The sequence below is a fragment of the Phyllobates terribilis genome, unplaced genomic scaffold (genome assembly GCF_046119375.1).
Source record: "Phyllobates terribilis strain yellow unplaced genomic scaffold, ASM4611937v1 Scaffold_2__4_contigs__length_985480577, whole genome shotgun sequence".
Classification (NCBI taxonomy): domain Eukaryota; kingdom Metazoa; phylum Chordata; class Amphibia; order Anura; family Dendrobatidae; genus Phyllobates; species Phyllobates terribilis.
The window spans coordinates 948311289-948323577 of record NW_027362762.1 but is presented as its reverse complement, the minus strand read 5'-3'; the positions used below and the strand labels follow the sequence as shown (position 1 = coordinate 948323577).

General features: G+C 44.9%; 1 protein-coding gene across 1 annotated transcript in view; it reads left to right on the top strand.

Annotated features, from left to right (window-relative positions):
- LOC141253094 (cell surface glycoprotein CD200 receptor 1-A-like) overlaps positions 1-12289 on the top strand; it is a 181151-nt gene that overhangs the window by 93360 nt on the left and 75502 nt on the right. The window contains exon 4 of the mRNA XM_073670853.1: positions 5135-5231. Within this exon, the coding sequence (XP_073526954.1) occupies positions 5135-5231 (97 nt within the window). The remainder of the gene's footprint in view (positions 1-5134; positions 5232-12289) is intronic.

The following is a 12289-nucleotide window of genomic DNA, read 5'->3' as shown; positions in this document are numbered from 1 at the left end:
TGGTGGTCAGGCTGGTCGTTATGCCACCCCTGCTGATGCTGGCCTGGCAGGTGGTGCAAATGGCCTTTTTGGGGTTATCGGCAGAGTCTTTAACCCCTTTCCAACCCTTGCCGTATTAGTACGCACATTTGCGTACCCCCGGTTCAGTGAGGGCTCCGGCGCTGAGCCCGCACTGAACCGAGCACATGTCAGCTGATTCTTACAGCTGACATGTGCCCGCAACAGCCGCGGGTGGAATCGCGATCCACCCGCGGCTGTTAACATGTTAAATGCCGCCGTCAATCTCCGACAGCGACATTTAACGCACACTTCCGGGTTGCGCGTCATAAGCCCCGCCCACCGGCGACCCCGTCACGTGATCGCGGGTCACCGATGGGCGTGCATGACAACCCTGGGTCTGCAGCAGACGCCTGTGGCTGTCATGATCTCGTCGCTATGAGCGCCACCTAGTGGTCGGCGCTCATAGCACAGGACCATTTCTGCTATATGCAGGGGATCTGCTGGTCCCCTGTATGTAGCAGAGATGACCAGACAACTGCTGCTTCTAGTCTCCTATGGAGACTATTGAAGCATGCAGTAAGTGAAAAAAAAATGTTTTTAAAAATATAAAAAAAATAAAAAAAATATAAAAGTTTAAATCACCCCCCTTTCACCCCATTCAAAATAAAATATAAAAAAAAAAAACCCACATACACATATTTGGTATCGCCGCGTTCAGAATCGCCCCATCTATCAATATAAAAAAAGAATTAATCCAATCGGCAAACGGTGTAACGAGAAAAAAATTCTAAGCGCCAGAATTACATTTTTTGGTCGCCGCAAAATTGCAATAAAATGCAATAACGGGCGATCAAAACATCGGATCTACCCCAAAAAGTTATCAATAAAAACGTCAGCCCGGCGCACAAAAAATAAGCCCTCATCCAGCCCCAGATCCCAAAAAATGGAAACTCTATAGGTCTCGGAAAATGGCGCTATTTTTTTTTAATTTTTTTTACCAAATTTTGGAATTTTTTTTCACCACTTAAATATAAAATAACCTATACATGTTTGGTGTATACTAACTCGTAATGACCTGGAGAATAAGAATGGCAAGTCAGTTTTAGCATTCAGTGAACGTGGTAAAAAAAATAAATAAAAAACAACTGTGGTATTGCACTTTTTTTGCAATTTTACCGCACTTGGAATTTTTTTTACTGTTTTCCCGTACACGATATGGTAAAACTAGTAATGGCGTTGAAAAGTACAACTTGTCCCGCAAAAAATAAGCCCTCACACGGCCATATTGTCCAAAAAATAAAGACGCTATGGCTCTGGGAACAAGGGGAGCAAAAAACGAAAAAGCAAAAACGACAAAACCCAAGGTTGCGAAGGGGTTGAAAAACAACCAGACTCGGAAAGACCTAACAGTTGTACTGGCAACTTCCTTCGTGTTGGTGTTATGGGGAACGGTTGCCTGCCTTCTGTCTGTGTCCATCACACTGCTTCTTCCTGCCTGTTGGGGTGCTCTGCCTCCCTCCCCCTGTGTGCTGCTCTCCTCGCTCTGCATGTCCTGCTGCCAGGTTGGGTCAGTTACTATATCATCCACCACTTCGTCTTCCACTTCCGCACCCTGGTCCTCCTCCTGACTTTCTGGCAATTGTATCTCATCATCGTCCACCTCTTGAGACACTTTCCCACCATCGCCTTCGTGTGACCATTGCTGCTCAAATATTTAGGCATCGCTACACGCGATCTTCTCTAAATACCTGGCATGTAGGTAACTGTTTTGAACAGCAAACTGGTGTCAAAAACTTTGGAATTTTTTTTTAATGGAGGCCAGAAATGGCAGTATTTTCTGAAAACGTATATGTGATCCGTGTGATAGAGAAAACAGTTTTAAATAGCTGGATTTTTAGCGCTGTAATATGGAAAGGACCTGGCTGTATTCTGCAGTGCCAACAAGCAAATGGCGCAGAAAAACGGTGTTCTCTGGATTGCTTTTTAAGCAATTTATGAGGATTAAGATGCAAAAAAAATGATTCCTGGCCCCTGAGACCTGGGCCTTTGTCTAGAAATATCTAACAGCAGCAGAAGTCAGAATTGGAATGGAGCCTCTGGTGCTATGTGCACTGCAGTCTGCTATATACCCTGTCTGCCTGCCTATATACACTGCCTGCCTGATATCTCTGCAGATGGATTAGTCCTCAGAAGGACTGTTTGTTGAGATGGATATGTGTAATGTACGGTTTTTCTCCCTACACTACCTAATACACAACCAAATCTCTCCCTGACGCAGCAGCACCTCTCCCTACACTGTCTGATCCGGAGTGACTGTGACGAGCATGGCGGCGCCAGGTCTGATATACACCTGATGACGCTGTGCTGCCAGCCAATCACTGTAATGCCACAACCAACATGGCTACGGCATTACAGTGCATGGCAGGCAATCCCTGCATGTTCATTGGCTCTCTAAAGAGCGGCAAACATGCAGGGAGGGGACCCGAGTTCCCGCCCGAGCAACCCGGAAATACTCGGCGAGCCCCGAGCATCTTGAGCAGTGAGATGCTCGGGCGAGCAACGAGCAGTTGCGAGCATGCTCACTCATCACTAGCTAGAAAGTATAGTATTTCCTTAACTTGATATGGAATTCTTGTATCTAACTACAAAGATGTAATTGTTGCAAATGGAGGATTCTCTGAACACTAGAACTACTGATGGAGTCATTTTGACTCCTTTCGTTTTTTATTTCTCTTCTGTGACTACATTTTTCAGAATTCCGGCTTGAAACTCGGTGACTTTTCCTCAAATATGATGTGAAAAAATATTTTGTGAGAATAAATAATTTTGGTGAAAAATTTGCGCGTTTTTTTCAAAATTTACCAAGAACTACTGAAGGGAGTCATTTTGACTCCCTACTATATTTTGAGGTCCTTTTGTCACTAAATGTTGCTATAAAGTTTTGTGCATAATTTTTTCACTCTGTCTTATTTACCCTGATGTTCATATAGATGTAGTTCAATTTACATGTCAACTTTTCACATTTTCCTTGTGTTTTACCTGCTTGTATTACTGTGTAATGCTGAACAAACTCTATCTGATGAGGAGCTAGATGCATTCATTGCGATATTCTATGCTCGTGGAATATCTGGCACGAACCGTCACTCGATTAGCAGTATTTGGTGTAATGACTGGGGAATACCGTTTTGCAAAGCGACAATGTCTAGGGACCGCTTTGTTGAAATTATGAGGTTTCTCAGATTTGATGAGAAATCTACTCGATCGGAGAGACTGCAAACGGACAAGTTTGCTCTATTTTCTACTGTGTGGGACAGGTTTATTGAAAATTGTATTGCGTGTTACAAACCTGGCCCATACATAATGGTGGATGAGCAACTTTTCCCAAGCAAAACTAGGTGTCCATTCACGCAGTACATGCCTTCCAAACCAGATAAATATGGCCACAAATATTGGCTAGCTGTTGATAAGAGGAGCAAATATCTGGCAAATGGCTTCCCTTATCTAGGCAAAGATGACACACGCCGTGCTGAGGACCGTTTAGCTGACCATGTGGTAAAACGTTGGACCCGTTTTTGAAAAAAGGTCGCAATGTTACAACCGATAATTATTTTACTTCAGTAAAATTAGCTAAACAGCTAAAAAGCAAAGGAACAACCATCGTGGGAACACTGAACAAGATAAGGCGAGAAGTGCCTAAAGAAATAAAATCCATGAAAGAGGAATTGTACAACACTAAAGTGTTTAGAAATGAAGACAATTTTACACTTACAGTATATCAAGGAAAGCCCAACAAAAATGTTGTCATTTTGAGTTCCGTCCATCCAGATGTTGTTGTTGCGTCTGATTCCGCTAAAAAAACTCCAGAAACGGTAAAGTTTTACAATGAAACAAAATATGGAGTAGATGTAGTGGATCAGATGGCACGAAAATATACCACACGAACATGCACAAGGAGATGGCCTGTTCATGCATTTGAAAATGCCTTAGACTTTGCGGGTATAAATGCATGGATAATATTCAAGGAGATTACCCACCAAAAAATGTCACGCAAGGCATTTTTGCAAACGCTTGTGAGAGAGTTGAGTGGTCCTTATGTCACAGATAGGGAAAAGGGTTCCACGTCCCAAGTTTCTACATGCTCAGAAGTGATGGTTCAAACAAAATTTTGCCAGATCAAAGAAAAGTGCAAGAAAAATAGATCTGTCGGAAATTGTAAGACTTGTGGTAAGTCTTTGTGTGGGCAATGTACTGCCATAAATCAAAGGCAATGCCTAAAATGCGAAACACCAAATGTTTAGAAGGTGAATTCTGCGCCATATTTTCATTTTTATGCTCCTCCACCTACATTTTCTCTGCTTTTTGTTCTTCAGTTGTTGTTTATATGTGTGCACTTGAATAAAAAAAAATGTTTGAAAAACGTCTATTATAATTATTGTTATTTTCTGTAGAAAAATAAGAAAAGCAGAAAAAAAACAATCAAAAGCATTACTGTTGGATCTCACAATAATAATACATTACAAAAAATATAATTATTAATAAATAACCACAAATGAAACTCTAAAAATAAACGAAAACAAGCAAGGAGTCAAAATGACTCCTTTCAGTAGTTCTAGGCGGGGTCACGAGTCCAGTAGTCCTAGTGTTAACCCAACTAATGACCTTGCAATTTTCTATTTTTGCACTTTTGTTTTTTCCTCCCCTAATTCCAAGAGTCATAACTTTATTTCTACGTCCCTATAGCCGTATGAGGGCTTGTTTTTTTGGCGGGACCAATTGAACTTTTGAATGACAGCATTCTTCATTTTACTATATAGTGTACTGAAAAGCGGGAAAAAAATTCCAAGTGCATTGAAATTGCAAAAAAAAAGTGCAATTCCACAATTGTCTTTTGTAAATCAGCCATCATGTGCAGGGAAAAATGTGGGCTCGGTGTGCGAGTCTGTATCAAAGGCAGGGACACGACCTTTGATGTAAAAATACATCAAATGTCATGAAGGGATTAATGCACTAGCTATAATTGTTAGTCAATTTAGACAATCAAAGTATCAATTAAAAAAGTTAAAATTTTTATCATAAACCTTTTATATATGTAAACTCCAGTCATTCTGTAATCATTTGATGTTTTTTCCTACAGGGAGAAAATTGATTATTATTTATGTGGTTCTGGGATTTGTGATCAGTTTCATCCTAATCCTAATATGTCTTCTCATCTGGAAACTATCATATCTCAGGTAATACTGCAAATAGTCTCTTCAGGGAAGAAGAGGACAGGAACTCAAGTGCCTCCTATTTAGAGATGAGCGATGTTCGACTCGAACTGTTCGCTAATCTCAAATTCGAGCTGTTTTGGGAGGTGTTTGAGTTGTTCGATTTGCAAAAAATTCGTCTGTTCGAGGTTATGTTCGATAACTGTTCGTGCACCAAAAGCGGAACTGGATTTTTTCACATCATGCAGGGATTGTCTGCCACTCACTGTAATGTCACAGCCATGGTGGTTGTGGCATTACAGTGATGGCCCAAATCGATGGGAACAGTGCTCACAGTGAAACATGAAAAGCCGGCAATTCAGCAGCGGCATACACCGTTACCCGACAATTTAGAACAGAAAGAATAGAGCATCACACATCGATTGGATAGATAGAAACATGTCAGTCACATATATAAGAAGTACAGTGACAGTGTTGGTTACTGTACTTGTCATATAGTGTTAAAGGATTTATTAAAAAAAAATAATAGTGCTTTCATGCACTGTCTCTTTAAAAAAGCCAGCCGGCAATTCAGCTTCGGTACCCGACAATTTATAACAGAAAGAATAGAGCATCACACATAGATTAGATAGATAGAAACATGTCAGTCACATATATAATAAGTACAGTGATATTGTTGAGAATTCTCCCACGCTGTCAGTGACGTGAACACTAAATGACAAGTACAGTAATCAACGCTATCACTGTACTTATTATATATGTGACTGACATGTTTCTATCTATCTAATCGATGTGTGATGCTCTATTCTTTCTGTTCTAAATTGTCGGGTAGTGCTGCTGAATTGCCGGCCAGATTTTTTAAAGAGAGTGTCTTCTGAGCAGTTTGTCGGCTTTTGGACACCTTTGAAGGTGTTTTCTATGTGTTTTTATTTGCCTGCCATTGGTTTTAACGGTGTTCGACGGTGTTCGACAGTGTTCTAAGGTGTTCGACAAACAGTTCCACGAACATCCCGGTGTTCGATGAAACGAACTGAACCCGAACACTACAGGGGTGGCTCAACACTACTCTTATTGGATGTAGCAATGTTATAGGTCAATATTGATATTTAGGATTGCTATTAGGTGGCACTAGAGCACCTGTCCTCTTCCTATCTAAAGAGGATATTTCCATAACATTGCATGGCCTGACAGTCTTCTCATGCCAACTTGGCGCTCTCCACAAGGAGAAACTTGACCCCTTTGTCGTTCAGGTCATACTGTAATATTGATAGATTATTTTAGATTATTAAATGGGTTTCTCATTTGGGAAGATTTGATGGTGGTGGTATGGGGTGGAGTATTGGTAAAGAACCTTTTAGAATTGCAGTTCAAATTGGTCTAAAAACATGGCCTCAAGGTCTCTGGATGTACAAGCTCAGGGGGTTGTCAAGGATTTAAAAAAAAAAAAAAATTGCTGCTTTATTTTAAAAACAGCTCCTCTCCTGTCCACAGATTGTATTTGGTATCACATCTAAATCTCATTCACTTCAATAGAGCAGCAATAACAAGCACAACCCACAGATACTGTACATATATTATTTTTTTTGCTCATAACTTGAACAACTTAATTAATGCCTATGTGTTTGGGGTTGGAAGCATTTCTCATCTACTATATAATTGTCTTATCCCATCTGTCTTTCTGTCTGTCTGTCTGTCCTGGAAATCCCGCGTCGCTCATTGGTCCGGCAGCGGCCAATCAACGCCGCGGGATTTCTGAAAAAAGATGGCGGCTGTTAGCGGCTCATCTGCGGGACGGAGATGCAGCCGGGAGATGACCGGCGCGAGGGGCTCATCTCACGGCCGGTAGCAGCAGAAGGTCCTCGACCGCCGGGTCGGGATACTTCTGCTGCGAGCGCCCGCTCATGTCCCGGGTTCTCGCAGCGGAAGCATCCGCACAGGCAGCGCCGCACCCCGGTCCTCCCTTCACACCCTAGCCGCATGGATGTTAGCGCCGCTCCTCGGTCCTCCCTTGACACCCTAGCCGCTGATGTCCCCACAGTATCCGCATGGTGTTACAAAGGTCCGGACATTTGTGTTAAAAATCGCTGATTGATCGCTGGCACTGGGCGCGACCAATCACCGATCTTGGCGCCACATTTAAACACCGCTATGCTGATTGGTCGCGGACGCTATTTAAATGTGGCGCCAAAATCGGTGATTGGTCGCGCCCAGCTTCGGCGACCAATCAGCACAGCGGTGTTTAAATGTGGCGCCAAGATCGGTGATTGGTCGCGGCCGATATTTAAATGTGGCGCCCAAATCGGTGATTGGTCGCGGGCAGCGCCAGTGACCAATCAGCGATTTTTAACAAAAATGTCAGGACCTTTGTAACACCATGCGGATACTGTGGGGAGATCAGCGGCTAGGGTGTGAAGGGGAGACCGGGGAGTGGCGCTGCGGGTCCAGATACTTCTGCTGCGAGCGCCCACTCATGTCCCGGGTTCTCGGAGCGGAAGTAGCCGCACAGGCAGCGCCGCTGACATCCATGCGGAAGGGAGGACCGGGGAGCGGCGCTGACATCCATGCGGCTAGGGTGTGAAGGGAGGACCGGGGAGCGGTGCTGCGGGTCCGGATACTTCTGCTGCCAGCGCCCGCTCATGTCCCGGCTTCTCGGAGCGGAAGTAGCCGCACAGGCTGCCGCTCTCCGGTCCTCACCAATACGATACGCTGATTGGTCGCGCCCTCCTGACGCGACCAATCAGAGATTTTAACGCTGAATTCAAACACACTGTCCGCTGCTTAGTAACGCGGCGCGCAAGATTTAAAACCCGCTTCTATGATTGGTCGCGGACGCCGCCTGCGACCAATCACAGATTTGCGCGCCAAATTTAAACACGCTCTCCGGCCAATTACCGCAACATTTCAAATATCTACGCCACCTTCGGGAGATAGCACGGCTAACTGCGCCCATGTGGTCATGTGACTCACAAAATGCTCATAATGTACTGAGCAGGTTTTCTCAGTCACACTGTGCGAGGGACTTCAGTCAGACTGTGCGAGGGACTTCTGTCACACTGTGCGAGGGACTTCACTCACACTGTGCGAGGGACTTCAGTCACACTGTGCGAGGGACTTCTGTCAGGTTTACTGAACACGTTCTGCCAGTGACAGCGCGCTGAAGAGATACTTCTTTACGTCTCCTGTTTTATAATGGGTCGTAAGCGAAGATACGCCACGGAGGAAGACCGAAATGCCGCAGAAGCAGCAAGACAACGACAACGTCGAGAGCAACAGACAGCACAACACACTGCTGCCTGACAAGCCCAGGATGCGGAAGCTCACAAAAAACGCCAGGAACAGGAGACACCGCAACACACTGCCGCCAGACAAGCCCAGGATGCGGAATATCACCAAAAACGCCGGGAACAGGAGACACCGCAACAAACTGCCGCAAGACAAGCCCAGGATGCGGAAGCTCAAAAAAACGCCAGGAACAGGAGACACCGAAACACACTGCTGCCAGACAAGCCCAGGATGCGGAAGCTCACCAAAAACGCTGGGAACAGGAGACACCGCAACACACTGCCGCCAGACAAGCCCAGGATGCGGAATCTCACCAAAAACGCCGGAAACTGGAGACACCGCAACACACTGCCGCCAGACAAGCCCACCATGCAGAATCTCAACAAAAACGCCGGGAACAGGAAACACCGTAACACACTGCTGTCAGACAAGCCAAGGATGCAGAATATCGCAAGAAACGACGAGAGCAGGACACACCGCAACACACTGCCGCCAGACAAGCCCAGGATGCGGAATCTCACCAAAAACGCCGGGAACAGGAGACACCATAACACACTGCCAGCAGACAAGCCCTGGATGCGGAAGCTCACAGAAAAATTCGGAAGCAGGAGACAACACCACACACTACCGCCAGACAAGCACAGGATGCGGAAGCTCACAGAAAAATTTGGCAACAGGAGACACCACGACACACTGCCGCCAGACAAGCCCAGGATGCGGAATCTCAACAAAAACACTGGGAACAAGAGACACCACAACACACTGTCGCCAGACAAGCCCAGGATGCGGAATCTCACAGACAACGTCGGAAACAAGAGACACCACAAGACACTGCCGCCAGACAAGCACAGGATGCGGAATCTCACAGACAACGTCGGGAACGGGAAACACCGCAACACACTGCAGCTAGACAGGAACACGATGCGGAATCCCATAGACAATGTCGTCTGAATGAATCTCCAGAATCCAGGACAAACCGAGAACAACACGATCGACAAATTTATCAAAACTGAATGCTCTACCAACTAAGGCAAACCCAGCAGAACATTCAACAACTTGCACGTTACGTAACAGACAATGAAACTATCATTATTAGTGTTGAGCGATACCTTCCGATATCAGGAAATATCGTATCGGATTGGATCAGGCCGATACCCAAAAAGTATCGGATATCGCCGATTCCGATACCGGAAACCAATGCAAGTCAATGGGACACAAATATCGGAATGAAAATAAACCCTTTCTTTCCTTGTAGGTTAATTCTACATGAAGTAAAACAACTAAGAATAATGTAGAATGACATGAAAAGCCGGCAATTCATCAGCGGCATTCACCGGTACCCGACAATTTACAACAGAAAGAATAGAGCTTCACACATAGATTAGATAGATAGAAACATGTCAGTCACATATATATGAAGTACTGTGACAGTGTTGCTTACTGTACTTGTCATTTAGTGTAAAGGATTTATTTAAAAAAATATTAGTGTTTTCATGCACCGTCTCTTTAAGAAAGCCGGCCGGCAATTCAGCAGCGGTACCCGACAATTTATAACAGACAGAATAGAGCTTCACACATAGATTAGATAGATAGAAACATGTCAGTCACATATATATGAAGTACTGTGACAGTGTTGCTTACTGTACTTGTCATTTAGTGTAAAGGATTTATTTAAAAAAATATTAGTGTTTTTGTGCACCGTCTCTTTAAAAAAGCCGGTCGGCAATTCAGCATCTGTACCCGACAATTTATAACAGACAGAATAGAGCTTCACACATAGATTAGATAGATAGAAACATGTCAGTCACATATATATGAAGTACAGTAATAGTGTTGATTACTGTACTTGTCATTTAGTGTTAAAATAAAGGATTTATTTAAAAAAAAAATGGCGTGGGGTTCCCCTTAATTTTAGGCTCTAGCGGAGGTTAAGCAGACAGCTGGGGCAAATGTTTGAAGCCTGGGAAGGGGGTAATACCCACGGAGCTTCCCAGGCTACTAATATCAGCCCCCAGCTGAATACCTAGCCTTTACTAGCTATTAAAATGGGGGACCCCCCCAAAAAAAATAACGTGGGGTCCCCCCTAATTTAATAGCTAGCACAGGCTAGGCAGACAGCTGGGGGCTGATATTAATAGCCCAGGAAGGGTGTCATGAATATTGGCCCCCTCCCAGGCTAGAAACACCAGCCGTCAGCCGCCCCAGAAATGGCGCATCCATAGGATGCGCCAATTCTGGCACTTAGCCTCGCTCTTCCACGCTGCCCTGGTGCGGTGGCAGGGGGTAATAGGGCTGGGGTTGATGTCAGCTTATAATGCCAGATGACATCAAGCCCAGGTTTGTAATGGAGAGGCGTCTATAAGACACCCCCATTACTAACCCCATAGTCAAAGTTAAAGAAAAACACAAACACCCAGAATAAAGTCCTTTAATTGAAATAAACACACAATTCTTTATTGTTCTAAATTAAACCATACTTACCATCACGCCCATTCCAGCTGAAGCCAACGATCTCCTGCAATAAAAGAAAAATAATAAAGCAACATCATCCTTACCTTTCAATGGTTCCCAGGACAGCTCCAGCTCTGCTACATCGAGATGACAGGCTGGACCGCAGCAGAACGCTGCCATCCAGCCTGTCATCCCGCAGACACTGAGAAGCGCAGGCATGCTTGTGCTCCTCAGTGTCTCTCTGTGACGTCATCCAGATGAGCCGAGTTCATGTCCAATGAACTCAGCTCACCTCATGCACGTCACTGACAGCGTGGGAAAATTCTCCTGCACTCAGCGCTTCAGCGTGAGAATTCTCCCACGCTGTCAGTGACATACATGAGGTGAGGTCATGTCCAATGAACTCAGCTCACCTCATGCACGTCACTGACAGCGTGGGAAAATTCTCACACTGAAGTGCTGAGTGCAGGAGAATTTTCCCACGCTGTCAGTGACGTACATGAGGTGAGCTGAGTTCATTGGACATAACCTCGGCTCATCTGGATGCCGTCACAGCCAGACACTGAGGAGTGGAAGTATGCCTGCGCTTCCCAGTGTCTGCGGGATGACAGGATGGATGGCAGCGTTCTGCTGCGGTCCAGCCTGTCATCTCGATGTAGCAGAGCTGAAACTGTCGTGGGAGCCATGGAAAGGTAAGGATGAGGTTGCTTTATTATTTTACTTTTATTGCAGGAGATCGTTGGCTTCAGCTGGAATGGGCATGATGGTAAGTATGGTTTAATTTAGAACAATAAAGAATTGTGTGTTTATTTCAATTAAAGGACTTTATTCTGGGTGTTGTGTTTTTTTAAATACTTTACTAGAAATTCATGGTGGTCATGTCTAATATTGGCGTGACCCCATGAATTTCGGGCTTAGGGCCAGCTGATAATGCCAAGCTGGCCTTAACCCCTTTATTACCCAGTGAGCCACCGCACCAGGGCCCTGGATGAGTTGGGTACAGCGCCAGAAGATGGCGCTTCTATGAACGCGCCATTTTCTGGGGCGGCTGCGGACTGCAATTTGCAGCGGGGGTGGCCCAGAAAGCTTGGGTCTCCCTGCGCTGCGGATTCCAGCCCCCAGCTGCCTAGTTGTATCTGGCTGGGCACAAAAATAGGGCGAAGCCCCACGCATTTTTTTTTTAATTATTTCATGAAATTCATGGAATAATTAAGAAAAAAAGGGCTTCCCTATATTGTTGTGTCCGGCTAGGTACAAATAGGCAGCTGGTGGTTGGGGGCAGCCCGTTCCTGCCTGCTGTACCTGACTGGACACAAATATAGGGCGAAGCCCCACATAATTTTTTTTTA